Source organism: Macrotis lagotis, chromosome 3 (assembly GCF_037893015.1).
Source record: "Macrotis lagotis isolate mMagLag1 chromosome 3, bilby.v1.9.chrom.fasta, whole genome shotgun sequence".
Taxonomy (NCBI): domain Eukaryota; kingdom Metazoa; phylum Chordata; class Mammalia; order Peramelemorphia; family Peramelidae; genus Macrotis; species Macrotis lagotis.
Window position 1 is genome coordinate 17650066 of NC_133660.1, and position 17391 is coordinate 17667456.

At 52.1% G+C, this 17391-nt stretch overlaps 1 protein-coding gene across 8 annotated transcripts in view; it reads right to left on the reverse strand.

The window, feature by feature from the left end:
• Positions 1-17391, reverse strand: part of MTUS1 (microtubule associated scaffold protein 1) — a 126123-nt gene that overhangs the window by 14374 nt on the left and 94358 nt on the right. For all 8 annotated transcript variants that reach the window (XM_074228195.1, XM_074228193.1, XM_074228198.1 and 5 more), the window contains 2 exons: positions 15680-15894; positions 5776-5842 (listed from right to left, as the gene is read on the reverse strand). In XM_074228195.1, the coding sequence (XP_074084296.1) occupies positions 5776-5842; positions 15680-15894 (282 nt within the window). The remainder of the gene's footprint in view (positions 1-5775; positions 5843-15679; positions 15895-17391) is intronic.

The window sequence follows — 17391 nt, forward strand, 5'->3', positions numbered from 1 at the left end:
CTTCACTAGTCATATCCTTCAAGGCTCTAACCTGGGTTTGCCTGCCCATCTCAGATCCCCTTGATTCACCCCAGGAAGAGTCAGCGGGCACAAAGCTGATCAGGAGGCACCCCCTGTCCTGTAGAGGCAGGGAGATGCTGCTATGCCAGCGTGAAGGATGATGCAGGCAAAGGATCAGGAAGGGAGAGAGCAGAACAAGAAGGGGAAATCAGGAGTGGCCCAGTCTGGCTGCAGGGCAGAACCCATGAAGGGGGCTCGCTCCCCCGACTGAAGATCAGCCAGCCTGGTTGGAGTCAAAATCTAAAAGGCCTTGAATGCCAGTAGCAGACGCCGTTGGAGAGCTACTGAGGGCCTCCGAGTTGTAGCTGGAAGTCATAGCAGCAAGATTTCACTAGCATGCCTGGGAAAGATGGGGGACATCAGGCCCAGAGTGAAGGCAGGAGGACCAAGGAGGTGGCTCTGCCTCGGGGCCCGGGAATTTAAAACTGGTGCCCATCAACATATGGCACAGAGTGGGGCAGGCTGAGGATGCTGTCTGGAGGAGGCGGATGGAGCATGGTGTGCAAAGCTGGTCAGGGTAGAGAGGAGGAGCCTGGACAAAGGCCTGGGGGTGAAAAGTCCCATCCTGGGGCTGGGGCTGTAATGCAGACAGGAGGGAGCTGTGCCCTCTTTGCCTCTGTATCCTCACTCTGGGGCCTGGGCACTTCATAAATACCTGTTGGTTGACTCTGTAGTGGAAGGACACTGGTACTATCATGTCAGATGTGCCAAGGCCGCACCTGTTTTTGACCTAGCTCAGAGACTTGCCTCTCTCCCTGAGGGCGAGTTGATACACTGGGCATTGTCTCTAGGACTGACAAGTGAGGGCAAACTGGCCTAAAGGCCTGGCTCCGGCCCACTCTCAGAACCATCAGGCCCCTCTGTCTCCCACTCCTTCAAAGTCATAGTGGCCTGGCTTCTGAAACAGCCTGGCCACAGAACCCCCCCCCCCATGACTTCCCAGACCAAAGTCTTCTTCCAAGCCCCCATCCCCCTCTTAAAAGTTCCATCTCCTTGAGCAAAATCAAGGACAGGCTCACTTGGCTTCCCTTTCTACTGCCCAGAATACAGTAGGTCCATCATGCATGCTCAATTCATTCATTCTTGAGACTCCAGATTCCAGACTATACCAATCCTGGGTGGACACAAGCTCCCTTCCAATCTGGTCTGTTCCCAAGGGCGGTCACCATGTCCTCACGACACACCATGGGTGACCTCGGCTAGCTGGCACAGAGAAGAGAAAAGTGTTTCCACTGCCAAGGTAGAAAATCCATAGAGCCAGGACCAGGTCAAGTTGCACAGCCCTCCATAGGCAGCCAGTCAAGAAGGAGCCCCACATGTGAAGGCAGAGGCACCTGCCCAGCTCTTGACCATCATCTGGGCAAGCTAGAAGACCCTTCCACCAGCCTGGATGATGAGACCAACTGATCCAGAATGATGTGCTCTGGATGCGGGCATCTCCCTGCCAGCTGGCTGTGCTGCCCAATGAGGCTGCCCTCCAGACAGCCCACGATCATGAGTGCTAGGGAATCAGAACATTCCAAGATACTCCCCTCCATGAGGAGGAAGGTTGGCTGCTTCCACTACAGACCCACCCACACCTACCCACATTATGGAGCTCTCTCCTGGCCAGAGGGACTCTCATTGCCTCCAAGACGGTACCTGGGAAGTCTGCTCTGGGCCCTTTGGGGCCCAAGTCTTTCTGCAGCCACCTTGGGCTGCTTTGCATCAAGGACATCCGAGGCAGCCCGGCCCAACAGCCACCACTGAGGCCCATTATGTAAGAGCTGTTCAACCCCCTAGTAACTGAAGGAATATGGGTGATCAGTACCTCGTCTCAGCTTTCAGACTATCACGCAGGCAGCCTGGGAGGCCCTTCTCACCTTCATCAGGCCTGAAAGGGCCTGGCACAAGCCAGGGAAACACAAAGGCTAGGGGGCAGAGGAGCAGAGGCCCCAGGTAGAGAGCTCTTACCTGAGCCAATGAGAGGAGTGCCCATTGAATGGGCTATGAATGATGGCAGTGTTCTAGCCAGAATGGCCCACCTGTGCTAGCCAGGAGGAGGCCAGGACAGGGGAAGGGAGAACAAAGCTGGCTTCATCCTCCCTTTTCTGACCCCCACTTGCCATCTTGTCTGGGGTACACAGAACAGCATGGGCACTGGCCTCATTGGGGTCATCACCCCCTCACTGCCTCCCCTGCTGTCATGGCCTACAAGCTGGCTCAGGTCTAGGCCATTCCAGTAGCCTCTAACTATCCATCGGCCCAAATCTCTCTCCCCACTGGGGTTCAGCCTCCAGACAGCTGCCCAAAATCGGATCAAATCCCTCCCCAGATCAAGAAGTTCCAGGGCTCCCTATCACCTTCAGGATCCAATCCCACCTCCTCTGCCATCCACAGCCCAGCTCCAAGCTGCCCCTCTGGGTGAGTCAACTTGAATTCTGGAGGAGACAAGAGCCAGTCATGGTGAAGAGTTGTGCATAAGCCTTTCCTAGTGGTCACTGGGGCCACGAGTCCCCTCTGGTGCCCAAAGGGCTGGATCCCTTGTCCAGAGGGGCCTCTTTTTCCATGCTCTGGATGCTCTGAGGGCCCGGGGCTTCTCTACAGGAAGGGAAGGGAAGGATGAAGGGGAAACCACACGGCTCCCTTTTGGAATCTCTCCTGGAAAAGATGACGGCAATGCCGCCAATGACCTCTGCAGAGCTTGACCCTTTTCAGCCCCTGCCAGGGTGGGACTGCATCAGTCATGGCCAGACCTGACATCACCTTTACCACCCACACACTCACACAGTAGGATGCCTCCGAGATGCCAGCCAATTTCCTGGGGTGGGGGGGGACCTGGACTCCCCACTCCCCAGTGTCTTGTCCCCTAGCTCCAACAGATTGCAATGGGGATCTCTCCACCAGCTGCCAGGGGCCCCTTCCCTGTACTGCCTCGGTGGCATGAGTCTTCCCCCACATACCCCTTGGCTTGGCTACTGTTTTATGAGACTATTGATCTTAGCTTTCTCTTCCTCTGCGCCATCAGGCAATAAACATCGATTAAATATCGCTTGGGTGCCATCATTGTGCTGAGGGTTGGCATCCAAAGAAAGACAAGACACAGTCCCTTAGACGCCATCCAAGTGATAACCACATGGAAGCAGCGAGGACATAGGAGAGCCCATTTTACAGAGGAGGGCAGGGACTGAAGACAGCAAAGTTGATAAGTACCAGAGGCAGGACTCGAACAACTGAAACTGAGGGCTTTATAACTTGAAATCTAGCACCCAGCACTCTTACCACTGGCCCCTACCTGCCTGCCTGTCCTCCCTCCATCCCAGGAGCACTCAGGCCCCATGTGTGAGCACTACCATCATCTGAGAGTCATTCCATGTACCCTTCAAGACCAGGGGAAGGAGAGGCCGGGAGGCAGCTGGGTGCCTCAGGGTTGGAGCACCAGGTCTGGCTGGAATCCTACCTTGGATGCTTCCTGAGCAAGCTAGGTATCTAACCATCCAAAGCCTCAGCTTTCCCCTCTGCGAGGGGCTGGACCGGTCACTGTGCCGGTCACTGTGCCAGGGGAAGGCTGACTGGCAGCTCCTGCAGAAGCCACTGTCAAATGAAGGTTGGGCCAAGCAGCAGCAGTGCTAAGTCATCATCCCTTCTCTTCGGATGGGGTCGTGTCTTAGTCATCTGCCTATGGATCACCCAGGGGTGCCAGGAATTCAGGGGACTGGCGGCCAAGCTGCCTCCCAAGACCCTGGAGGAAGCCAACCTTGACTGGGGGTGGGGGGGGTGAGATGAGGGGAGGGACACTAGGGGAGGGAGGACCCACAAGGACAAAGTCAAGGAAAAACCAAGGGCCAGAGCTCAGACAGACCCAGGGCCAGAGCCAGAGCCAGAGCCAGAGGCAGAGGCAGAGCCGGGAGAGAGCGACAGAGACAGAAGAGAGGACGAGAGACGGCCAGGCAGAGACAGAGGCAGAGGCAGAGGCAGAGACAGAGGCAGAGACAGAGGCAGAGACAGAGGCAGAGCCAGGAGAGAGTGACAGAGACAGAAGAGAGGACGAGAGACGGCCAGGCAGAGACAGAGACAGAGGCAGAGGTAGAGCTAGGAGAGAGTGACAGAGACAGAAGAGAGGACGAGAGACGGCCAGGCAGAGACAGAGACAGAGGCAGAGACAGAGGCAGAGGCAGAGACAGAGACAGAGACAGAGGCAGAGCCAGAGGCAGAGGCAGAGCCGGGAGAGAGCGACAGAGACAGAAGAGAGGACGAGAGACGGCCAGGCAGAGACAGAGACAGAGGCAGAGGTAGAGCCAGGAGAGAGTGACAGAGACAGAAGAGAGGACAAGAGACGGCCAGGTAGAGACAGAGACAGAGGCAGAGACAGAGACAGAGACAAAGGCAGAGACAGAGACAGAGGTAGAGCCAGGAGAGAGTGACAGAGACAGAAGAGAGGACGAGAGACGGCCAGGCAGAGACAGAGACAGAGGCAGAGACAGAGACAGAGACAGAGGCAGAGGCAGAGGCAGAGGCAGAGGCAGAGACAGAGACAGAGACAGAGGCAGAGGCAGAGGCAGAGGCAGAGGCAGAGCTGGGAGAGAGCGACAGAGACAGAAGAGAGGACGAGAGACGGCCAGGCAGAGACAGAGGCAGAGGCAGAGGCAGAGGCAGGGGCAGGGGCAGAGGCAGAGGCAGAGGCAGAGGCAGGAGAGAGTGACAGAGACAGAAGAGAGGACGAGAGACGGCCAGGCAGAGACAGAGGCAGAGGCAGAGGCAGAGGCAGGGGCAGGGGCAGAGGTAGAGCCAGGAGAGAGTGACAGAGACAGAAGAGAGGACGAGAGACGGCCAGGCAGAGACAGAGACAGAGGCAGAGACAGAGACAGAGACAGAGGCAGAGGCAGAGGCAGAGACAGAGACAGAGGCAGAGGCAGAGGCAGAGGCAGAGGCAGAGCTGGGAGAGAGCGACAGAGACAGAAGAGAGGACGAGAGACGGCCAGGCAGAGACAGAGGCAGAGGCAGAGGCAGAGGCAGGGGCAGGGGCAGAGGCAGAGGCAGAGGCAGAGGCAGGAGAGAGTGACAGAGACAGAAGAGAGGACGAGAGACGGCCAGGCAGAGACAGAGACAGAGGCAGAGGCAGAGGCAGAGACATGGAGGACAGAGGGATGCCCAAGAGAGGCAGACCCACCCAGGAGGCCCAGAAGCCCAGGGTCACCCCAAGGGAGACAGACAACCAGACCCCCTGGGCTAGCCCATGCCCAGCCCTGGGGGAAGCCCTTGCCACACTCACTCAAATGCACACACACCCACACGCACACACTCACTCACATAAACACACTCACAGACTTGCATAGGCGCTCATACATATGCACTTATTCTCATACTCATGCACTCATACACACACATGTGCCCGTACTTCATACATACACGCATAGGTACCCACACATACACACTCATGTACAGACACAGGCATACACACACAGATTCACACTCATTTGCATATCCACTCACATACACACCCACATTGCATAGACATTCACATGTACACACTCACTTATTCTCACACTCATGTACAGACACACCCACATGCACACACACTCATTCACACCCCCCACCCCCACACATACACACACTCATGCACACACAGACACATATACATGCACACTCACATACACACACCCCCACACACTTACACGCACACACACCCATGCACACCTCCACCGGCCAACCCACACTCCCCAGCCCCCCACTTACCCAGCTCTCCCCGGAGGCTGACCAGCTCTCGGGCCTGGGCCTGGTGGTGTTTCAGAGCTTCCTCCCTCTGCGGAAGAGACACCTCAGGTTACCCCGGCAGGCGTGCAGGAGGGCCCCTTTCAATCAGACCCACACTTGTTATCAGCAGGAAAACGAGACTCCGGAGGGGGGGGAGGGCCGAGGAGCCAAGACATGAATCATTCAGAGTCCCAGATCACATTGTTACAAAAACAAGGGGGTCCCTGGCCCGGTTAAGGAGGTGAGGCCGCCGGGGACACCCCCCTCACCCCCTCCCAGTCTGAGCTGCTTTCTGGAGCCCAGGCCAACCTTCCCTCTAGGCAGCAGCTTCAGGCCGTGGCCAAGGCTGGGTGGGGCTGGACTGCCCTGGGGAAGGGGGATGGGGAGAGGGAGTGAGAGGGGAAGGGGTTGGGGCTGTGTGCTCCCCAAGCCAGCAGCCTCTGGGCTACCCTCAGGCTGGGCACTGAGGACCTTTGCCACTGAGCAGATAAGTCCCCCCACCCCCACCGCCACCCCAGCCTGAGGCCCAGGAGGCCAATCTGCCAGGTAAATATTGGCTGTCCTGCTCCCTGGGGCCCCCGGAGGCACGGCTCTCCAAGTACACTCGCACCCACAAAAGTTTTCGGCCGGCCCCTCCCGGCTCCCCAGTCCTTCCGGGGCTCTCTGGGGCATCCCCGGTTCTCCCCTACCCCAGACCGGCCCGGTCAGACCCCCAAAGCAGGGGGCTCCAGAAGTCCCAGGCCCAAGGAGCTGTCCGTGGCGCGGTGCTACCAAGGCTGCTCTGGACCCTTTCCCTCTGGTGGCCCTCTAGAACAACATCCACGTGGCCATGTGGGCACACCCCCAAACCAAACTGCCTTCCCTCCTGATGGCTCACCCCGAGAATCGGCACCCAAGGGCCCAAGCCCCAGAGCTCCCCCCCCCAGCTGGTCCCTCTGAGCAGGTGCATCTGCCCCCTGCAGAGGAGGGTCTCCCAGAAGTCAGTCCTCCCCGCCAGAAGCAGGGCCCCCCTCCCGGCAGCCCCCCCCATTACCCTGGTCGCTGCTGCCACACACGGAGAGGAGAGGCAGGGGCGGCTGGCCGAGCAGCCCATTTCCCTGGCGGGTCTACAGGTGGTGGGCCGCACCCTTGGCCAGGGACAGCCCAGGAGGCAGGAGGGTGGGAGGGAGGGAGGCAGTTACCTGAAGGGCCGCCCGCCTCCTCCAGCTCCCTGGCGCTCACCGCTCACCGGCAGGACACTGCAGCTCTGGCCCTCCCTCTCTCCCTGCTTCCCTCCTTCCCTTCTTCCCTCCCTCTCTCCCTCCCTCCCTCCCCCAGCAGCCCGAGTGCTCCCTTAAAGTCCCAGCCTGCAGGCCAGCCAGGCCTCCTTCACTGATGAAAAACGAGCTCCAGACACCAGCCTCATCGATTGTCATTGCTCCAATATCAGCTGGCAGTGGGGGAGGAAGGAGGGACTTGGGCCCCCGTGGGGATCATCCTGGGATGATGGGGTGGGGGGGCCTGCTTGGGACTTTAATTGAGGCCATCAGATTTTCACACTCATTAACATAAAAGGGAACCTCATTTCTGGAATTCTGAAGAGAGCAGCAAAGGAGGCTGGGAAGGAGCCAGGAACATGCGGCACCACATCCCAAAGGAGTCCCTTGGCTACTGGCCCAGTGGCTCGCTCTCATCCACAAGAGAATGCCTCCACAGGCCCTGACAGATGCCCAGGAGCTAATGGGGGGGGGGGGGGTGCAATGGGGATGTGGCCACAGCAGTAGCCCTGTGGAAGAAGGGTCCTTCTACTGCCTCTGGCAGATAGAGGGAAGCATCCTCAGGTCCCCTGAGTCAGCAAGCATTTATGAAGCGCTACCACTAACCAGTCATCCTAGGCAGGTACCGTTACCTCATGCCTGGACTTTCCAATGGTCTCTCTGCCTTTATCTTCAACAAAATTAATCCTCCCCCACACAAGGCACAGGTTACTCTTGTTGCTGCTCTCCTCAAAAAACCTCCCATGGCTCCCAATTGCTATTGGCTTGGCATTCAAGACCCCCCAACAACCTGACTCCAGTCCACATTTCCTGCCTCATTTCACAGTCTTCTCCTTCATTCACTCTGCTTGAACCAAATAGGATAGCTACCCATTTGGGGACCTTGGCCTGCCCCCCCATGGCCAGTACTAACCCAGGCCGAGCCTCAGGCCCTAAACTTGTGCCCTCATCTCTTCCTGTTTAGATCCTTGACTTCCTTCCAGTTCAGAAGCTGCCTCATCCTCCAGAAAGTCATCCCTGATCTCAGCTGCCATCCCCTCAGCCTCTTAAGTTCTTATCACCTCAATTCCTTGTCATACTTGGGGGGAGGGGGATCCTGGCATATTCTCCCAGTAAAGGGCCTCATGTTGCAGTAGTAAAAGTAGAGGCTGGGGAGCTCTGAGAAGCTTCAGCTCGGCTCTTCACAATGAATATCCCTGGACTAGTGACCCCAGCCCCGGTTCTCATCTCCTCAACCTAGGCCAGGGAGAAGGGATTGGACAAGAGTCTACAGTTCCCAAGATTCTCATCATCTGAGCGGCCTCCCCCAGCTTCTGAGGTGGTACACCTTGCCTAGGAAAGATGCGCCTAATGGTCCTGATTGTCAGCCTCCCTTACTTGTTTTTGGAATACCCAGCTGCTTTCAGATATTTTATCTTCTATCCGGGCCTGTTTTTCTAACCCAAAGCCTAGATGATCCCTGCCACCCAGCTGGCTTCCACATCAATACAGTCAGGGCCTGGCAGGTATGATCTCTGTGCCTCTGGAGAGGCTCACAGGGGTTTCTTTTCAAGTTCAAGAGGATGTGACATCTGAAATCAGGTCTTAGAACCTCCGTTGTGCAGATGAGGACCCAAGGCCCAGGGAAAAGTGACCTGGCCAAAGTCAAATGAAGAGTGAAGCCCAATCTGACTTCCAGTCTAGCCTGACGGCGCAGAATCACCTCCTCTGTCTAAGGGGCTGTGGGTGCACTCCACTCTCATCCCAAGTCTGGTCAGCCTTGACCCACGCTTCAGCATCCAGTCTCCTGTACCTTCTTGTGTTCTCTCACAGGTAAGAAGGGCCTAAATAGACTCTGCACCAACCAGTCAAGAGGCAGAACCTCCCTGGAGAAAAGACCAAGGACTAAACTCCCATCAGCCACTGCCTGTTCAGGCTCCTGTCCTCCAACTCAGCAACTACACAAATCCACACACCAGGAGACAGAGAGAGAGAGAAACTTCACCACTTGGATGCCACTAAGCGTTCACAGAGCACCCAGTTTTCCTAGGGTATCTGGACCCATACAAACCAGGACCAATTTAGAATGCTTATCTCTCTTTTCTCGTCCTTTAGCTCTCACTGTGCCCCACCAGAGACCCCTGTGGGAAATTGCAGGATGGAACTTGGACGTGCATGTGAGTATACCTATGTTTGTACCTGGAGGCTCATTCAGACATCTCTCCTGAGGGCTTGATGTCCCAGAAGGCACTTTCCATTGGCCTTGCACTGACCAAATAACCCAAGGTAACAAGAGCAAAGTCCTCTTTCGGCCCCCTATTTTAGGGTTTAAACTCCCTGACTGTTCTGCCAGCTTCGGTCACATGGTTAATAGACTCCGGCTGTGGCTGCCCAGGAATTCCTCTTCTCCCTCCAGAAGGCTGGATTTCAGAACTGTCCCAGTCAGTCTCTTCCCTCCCTCTCGCCTCAGCCCAGGAGGTTTCCCAGCTCGGGCCACACCTTCATGCTTTCCCAAGGGCCCTCAGGCCCTCCCCGGAGCCAGCCCAGTCTACTTTAGCTCTGCTGCACTCTGGCCTGCCAAGTCCTCTGGGAAAAGGCTAAGTGGATGATGGAAGACCTCCTTTACCAGCCAACACCAGAGCAGGGCCCCTCCCACAGTAGCCCAGGCCAATCACCTCATCCCTCCCCCCAGGACATCCTCTATTGGGAGAGACCCTCCAAAGTCCCAAACAAAGGCCCATCTCTCTGTAAGCTCTTAAAGTAGATGCCTGACTCCTCCCCTTCGGTCACCACCACCAGCAGAGCCCCCCTAGCTAGGGCTAGCCAGACTGGCTGACCGGCTGGCACCTCTGGTCTTTTTCAGGCAGGATTTAAAGATGAATGTCTGCTCTTCTGACTTTGTCAAATAACAGACTTAACTTTTCCCCCCACAAGGAAGAACTGGAAATGAGGATTGCACAAGGCCATTGAGCAAGGCTTGGCTGTAACTGGTACTTTTGTTTTGAAACCATGCAACCGATGTTTCCAACAATGTTCCAAAGCCTCCACTCATTTCTAATCTGTCCCGTTTGTCAGCATCTCCCTCTGGACTTCCTTCCATTCTCTTTGGGGCATTTCTAAACATTCCACTGACTCCACTTTTCTTCTTGGCCCAAAAGTTTGGAAGCAAAGCCCCTATCAAGGCCCTTGGGACCCTTAGTGGCCAACCCCTTGCTTATGTGGATGCCTAGGAAGCTCAGAATCAGGTCCTGCTTTGACTCTGCATTCAGTGTGGAGCTAAGGACCCCACAAAGGCAGACGCCTTAGAAAATGGTCCTGCTTTGGCCTTGTCCACTCAGCCTCCTGCATTAAAGAGACAAAGAGGTGCTCCAGGGGCACAGGGAGCCATAATTTAATTAGGAGGCCTGCACATGAGACACACTGTCTGCAGGCAGAGCATCAATAACCTCAGTGGCTGGGAGTTGTCCCACGGAAGGCAGGGCTCTGGCGACACATGATGGTGGGGATAGTGCATGAGGGTCACAGGGGCAAGCAACAGGACTGCCAGCCTCCTGATCGTGCTGCTGCTAAAACCCTTTGTCAAGAAGTTGGACTTCTGTGCCTCTGGCTCTCCCCACCCCACAAGAATCATCTTGGCAGCTGTTCAGGGAGTGGCTCCTTCCCCTTCCCCATTGGGCCTCCCCAGGTCGAGAGACACCGTGGCATGAGAAGACCTCCTTCCACTTGCAGAAACAGACACTTCAACCAGGTCATGGGTTGATAAAGGGTCCACTCATATCAAGATAAGCCTGCCCACAGTGAAAAACGTGTTTGTTTTTAATTAGGATGCTTCTGGCTCTTCAAGTGGCCCAGTCTGCCTGACCAGATAGGCAGCGCTCTGCTCATTGTCAGTCTTCAAAACAACCAGAAATCACAGATAAAATCCAGTATCCCATCCAGTAGTCTGGAAGCTTGGAGTGCAGTCTCAGAGAGCACCAGGTTCAGGATGCGTGGCATCCTCCTCATCCCCTGGAGCTGGGGAGCTGAAGGTATGAGATACAACTAGGGGCAGTCACTAAGCGCTCATTAAACATCTACTCCATGCCAGTACCTATGCTGAACTTCTGATTACAAAGGCAAAAATGGTAATGGGGGAGAAAACATGCCAGCAACTATGGACAAACAAGAAAGATACAGCATAATGGCATAAAGAGACTGGGGTTCAGGAAGGACACTCAAGCTGAGTTTGTTTTGGTAAGGTGTTTTTTTTTTTTTGTTTTTTTGCTAGGCAATGGGGTCAAGTGACTTGCCCAAGGTCACACAGCTAGATAATTATTAAGTGTCTGAGGCTGGATTTGAAGTCAGGTCCTCCTGATTCCAGGGCTGGTGCTCTATCCACTGTGCCACCCAGCTGCCCCTCAAGTTGAGTTTTGGGACAAGCCGGTGATGGAGGTGGCAGCATGGAGGTAGAACATCCCAGTATGGAAACCAGCCATGGAAGAAGCGACAGGGGTCCCTGGAGCTCATCCAGTTTGAGACTCTGTAGCCAAAGCTAGCCCAGCGCTTCCACAGCCCTTCATAGGGGCCCTGGGGAAGGGGAGAAGAGCTACCTCCAGCTAAGATTCACTTTTCTCTTGGTTTTATTCAACCAGCAAGCCTTTATTGAGACCCAGGGAGTGTGTGAGACTTTGGAGATACAAACTGTAACTCTCCCTGTCCTCAAGAAACTTCCTTTCTGTAAACTAGGAAACAATCTTTACAACTAATGATTCCGACAAAGGACTCATTTCTAAAATATACAGAGAACTGAGACATATTTTTAAAACAAAAAGCCATTCCCCAATTGACAAATGGTCAAAGGATATGCAAAGGCAATTTACAGATGAGGAGATCAAAGTAATCCATAGCCATATGAAAAATGTTCTAAATCATTAATTATTATAGAAATGCAAATTAAAGCTTCTCTGAGGTACCACCTCACACCTCTCAGATTGGCCAGTATGACCAGGAAGGATAATGATCATTGTTGGAAGGCATGTGGGAAATCTGGGACACTATTACACTGTTGGTGGAGCTGTGAACTCATCCAACCCTTCTGGAGAGCTATTTGGAACTATGCCCAAAGGGCAACAAAAATGTGCATACCCTTTGACCCAGCAATACCACTATTGGGTCTATACCCTGAAGAGATGATGAAAAAGGGTAAAAACATTACTTGTACAAAAACATTTATAGCAGCCCTGTTTGGGGTGGCAAAGAATTGGAAATCCAGTAAATGTCCTTCAATTGGGGAATGGCTTAGCAAACTGTGGTATATGTATGTCAAGGAACACTATTGTTCTATTAGAAACCAGGAGGGATGGGATTTCAGGGAAACCTGGAGGGATTTGCATGAACTGATGCTGAGTGAGATGCACAGAACCAGAAAAACACTGTACACCCTAACAGCAACATGGGAGTGATGCTCAACCTTGAAGGACTCACTCATTCCATCAGTGCAACAATCGGGAACAATTTTGGGCTGTCTGCAAAGGAGAGTGCCATCTGTATCCAGATAAGGAGCTGTGGAGTTTGAACAAAGTGCAAGGACTATTCCCTTTAATTTAGAAAAAAAAAAAACATAGCTTATTGTCTGATCTTGTTACCTCTTAGATTTCTCTTCTCTTTAGGGATATGATTTCTCTCTCATCCCACCCAATTTGGAACAAGGTACAACATGGAAACAAAGTAAAGACTGACAGAGTGCTTTCTGTGGGGGAGGGGAGGGGGGAGGGAAGCAAGATTGAGGAAAAATGTAAAACTCAAATAATATCTTTTTATTAAAGATTTATTAAAGATTTATTAAAACTCAAATAATATCTTTAATAAAAATAAATTTAAAAAAAAGAAACTTCCTTTCTGAAAGGGGAGACGCCATACTTCTACAGGTATGTACAATATCCAAACCAAGTCAACAACAAGGGAAGCTTCACTAGGGAGGTAGGAATGAATTGACTACTGAGAAAACTGCCCAAAAGGTCTGTTAAGAAAAAAGTGTCCTTGACCCAGACTTGCAGGCCTCATACAAATTGGGTTCCTGGGTTTCCCAGTCATGATCTTCTCTAAATCCCCTCCACAAAGAGATCACAGGTTCAAGTTTGAAGGCACTTATGGTCCAGTTTTCATTAACTAGCCCCTGACCTCACCTCAGCCTGTGGAGGCATCTTCAAAGTGGGAGTATCTTGGTCCAGAGAGATGGAGGGGGAGGGGGAGAGGTTCTGGTGGTGTAGAATTTCTAATCCTGCCAGGGCTCCCAGCTTCCCTGCTTCCTGGCTGTTTCACTATTTATCTTGGGTGGCAGGTCCTGGTTAGACTTGGCTGGCCTGTCCTCTCCGGGGCAAAGGGCATTTTGCCCTGCTAAGAACACAAATAAAGATGGAGCAGCTGTACCTTCTCTCCCCAGCCAGTTAGTTATCACTACCCTCTTCACCCTCTCCCTGCCCCAGGTTGAGCTAGAAGCCATCCCAGATGGCTGCTGGGTGTCAGTGAGACTGAGCAGCCCTGAGGGATTCTCAGAGGCCCAGTCTCACCTTCCGCCTTAACCCAGGTAGTTTAGTTGCTCCCCAAGCTTGAACAACATGGCAACCAACAGCTCCATTCCTTCAAGATGAGATGGAGGCCCTCTCATCTGCCTTGCTGATTTTACCCTAGGGTCCTGGCATCATTCTCTGACCCACTTACATCTCATCAGGACCTTTGCACCTATCTCACAGGTGAACCTTCTTGCACAAGTTGTTTTTCTCAATTCAAGCTGGACTTCCCCAACACTTAGCACAGTTGGGTACATAGGAAGCACTTTTCATTTTTCAGATAGCCAATAAACACACACACACACACACCCATCAGTCTCAACTCCTTCTGAGCTTTCACCTTCCTGACACCATTTTTACAGGACCCCTCTCTCCTAGTCATTCTCCACTTCTCACCTTCTAGCCATTTGTTAAAACTAAGTCAGTTGGTGAGTTCCTGTGCAGCCTCATTGGACTCTTCTCACAAATCCCATTTTTCTTCCTCACTGGAACTATCTTCCCTTTGGGTCTTCAGAATTCCATTTGTGAGCCCCTCCCATCTTTCCTGGACCTTCTTCTCTGTAGTGCCCACTTATCTCCCAGGGCTTAGCACAATGGCCAACCCAAGGCAGGTACTCACTACATGCTGATTGAGTGACATTCCTCCGAAAGACCTGGGTGGGTTTGACATCAAGAAGAACTGCTGCATCCAAGCCTTACTTCAGATATCATCTAACCCTAAAAAAATCTCCCTGAACCTCAGTTTCTTCCTCTGTTAAATGAAGGACTCCATGGCTTCCAAGGTCCCCTCCAGGGGATCAGTGGTTCTACTTGGATGATGTCCCTGATCAAGGTACTTAAGTTTCTTCTAAGATGTGGAGGCTGGGCTTTCTGAAGTCTCTTGCAATTCTTGATCAAAGATCCTGTAATCCTAAGATCTCATTTTCCAGAAATGGACAGGAATGACAGGAAAAGTTTGACCTCATGAATGCTATATTTTTAAAGCTATCCCAACCCTGGCTTGGGTGACCCAAGATCTTTTCCTTCTTCTAAGCAGAAATCCTCATTCTATGATGTGCATTACTATCTGAAAGACAGTGAAGGATGTATGATTTTCATGCCCAGGTCAGGATCACATGTAGCCTTTATCTCTGGGATGAGAGAGATTGTCTCCAAAAGATGCCCATATCCTGTTGATCTAATCCTGCTCAGATAACACTTCTTTGCCACGTCAGTGGCACAGGGTCAAAGGTAACAATGCTTTCCTCAATGCAGCTTAATCAAAGCTCATTGACCCATAAATTCCCCAAGGAGGACAGGCCCTCCCTTAAGACATCCCAGCACAACCACACCTCTCAAAAACATGGCCCCACCAATTCTGTGGGAACGAAATAAGCCAGAAAATGACAATGGATCCCAAATCAAATCTCAAATCTCAGAATGTCATGGATCCTCTGATGCAGCAAAATCTTTGTCTGGTTTCTCCCGGAGAAATTGCTTCAGAGGATGGGAGCATCTCTTTATGATGGGAGGTACAGGCATTTGTTTTTTCCAACACTTATCCCAGAGTAAGACTTTTAGGGGCAGCTGGGGGCATAGTGAATAGAGCATCAGCCCTGGAGTCAGGAGGACCCAAGTTCAAATTTAACCTCAGACACATAATTACCTAGTTGTGTGACCTTGGGCAAGTCACTTAACCCCATTGTCTTGCTAAAAAAATAAGACTTTCTATGAAGTTACAGACCAAGAAAAACACATCAAGGAGCTGCACTACTTAGCCCAAGCAGATCCCTGAACCTCAGAAATATCAAAAGTTCTTTCATCACAGAAAGAGACCTTTAATCATGTTAGGTCATGGTAAGGATAAGAAGGTCTCCTTCCAATTCATTTGATACCAGGAGAATGGGGAATGGGGAGGGAGGAGAAGAAGAAGAGGAAATAACATAAATCTTCCCATTTCTGACCCTCAGAGAACAAGGCACCACCCATCAAAGACATCATTGTGAATAGCAAGCACTGCCCAGAACCCTCAAATCTTAGGGGGGGGGGGAGGGCAGGAAGTCCTCTTGTGCTCATGTAGGAATCTTTCCCTGGCACTCTCCCAGTGGCCACCCACTGTCCTACCTGTGACAGCAGGTGCTGGACGACAACAGCTAACGCCTCCAACTTCCGGTTCCCTCCCACGAGGAGCTGCCTGAGGTGCAGGATGACCTTTCCTTGGTGTTCACATTTTGCTCTATAGGAGGCCAATCCCAGGGCTTTTTCAGTAGAGAGAGGATCTGGAGAAGGCTGGGGCTGGCTATTTGATGTCCGAGGGTGCCTCTGTTTACCCTTTTCAACTGAAAAAGAAAAGAGATTTTAGGAAATGCCTCAGAAGGATGCCCTTTACCTTTCAAAGATACCTAGAGCAATGCCCAGAAATAGCCAACTTGTGCCTCTGTCACACAAGAATCTAACAATCAGAACAGATTGGGGAAATAAGGGAGGGGGAGCAGAGTGACTTGATTTCAGAAATCCAGTTGTAGTCCATACTGCGCTTTGGTCTCGGCCTTGTTTAAAATGCAATGGACAATGGAGACAGTCATTTTTACTTCAAAACAAGTTGCCCAGTCACACCTGGGAAAAGAAAGAGGGTGCCAGTCTGGTCACTTCTCAGTTCCAGAGAAGCCCCTGGCTGGGGAGAGAAACAAGCAAAGAGTTGAAGGAAGCCATTAGATGAGGAGTTGTGGAACAATGACCAGTATCCCAAGGGAACAGTGATAGCTGTCCTTCAGGAAAGTGATGTCATGACTTGACCAGAAGATTGATTAAAGTGAGGGGGCATTGCACAAACACGCCATTCCCATGATCCCATGTGAGTCCCGTGGCCTTACAGAGTAGGATATGGCCAGTTGTTGCTCAATGAAAGATGATCTTTTAGAGTCAGGTCTTTCCCTCATCACTGCCGTTCCTCAACAGTATGGTTATCATTAGGAAATAAACTTTTCAAAGAAAGCTAACATCAGTAGGGTAACTTTATGGCTCCAAACTTGTGACAATAGGAGCTAACCTGTTCTTTGGTCTATTCTTTTCAGCTCAATGACTTTGGTTTCCCCAGAAGCTGAGGAAATGGGAATAATATCTCCAGATCACTAGTCTACATTGTTTATGGTTGGAACTATGACAGTATCTCAGAACCTTTCTCAGAAACAGAGGTTTGACAAGGACCTCGAAGGCCCCCTTACTTAAGCCTATGCCCCAAAAGCATTCCAATTCTAACACATTTGATTGACGGGACAGCCCAGAAGGGCATCAGTTTCAACTGACCCGTATTCTATGGAGACCAGAACAAGCCTATTCTTTCTCCCATGTGAGAGTCCCTCAAATATTTCAGTTCCTTCAGCTGTTCCTCATCAGAAAAAGATGGCTGTCTGGTCAGCCCTCACGAGTCCCTCCAGCCTTGTTTCCTGTAAAATGAGGAACGATGACCCTGCGATCATTCTAGCTCTCACAGGCTACAATTCTGTTGTGGCTTTCATCGATCACCTTTTTTTCCCTGTTTTCTCTTCTAGGGGAAGGGAAGGGGTTGTTCTGAAGATCAGGACACAAACACATTTCTCCTAGTGGAAGAAATTCTAAATACCTATGTATATCCACAATAATCTGAGGAGCTCAAGAAAGACTTCCTTCTGGAGGAGGTGAGATCAGGTGAGCCCTGGTGACAATAAGGTTTTCAAGAGGGGGGAGATAAGGACAGAGAATGTTTCAGACATAAGGAACAGCCTGGGTTGAGTCACCAAAGGAGAAGATGGGACACTGAGTTTGGGAAAACCAGTCACTTTGGTAATTTAAGGAGC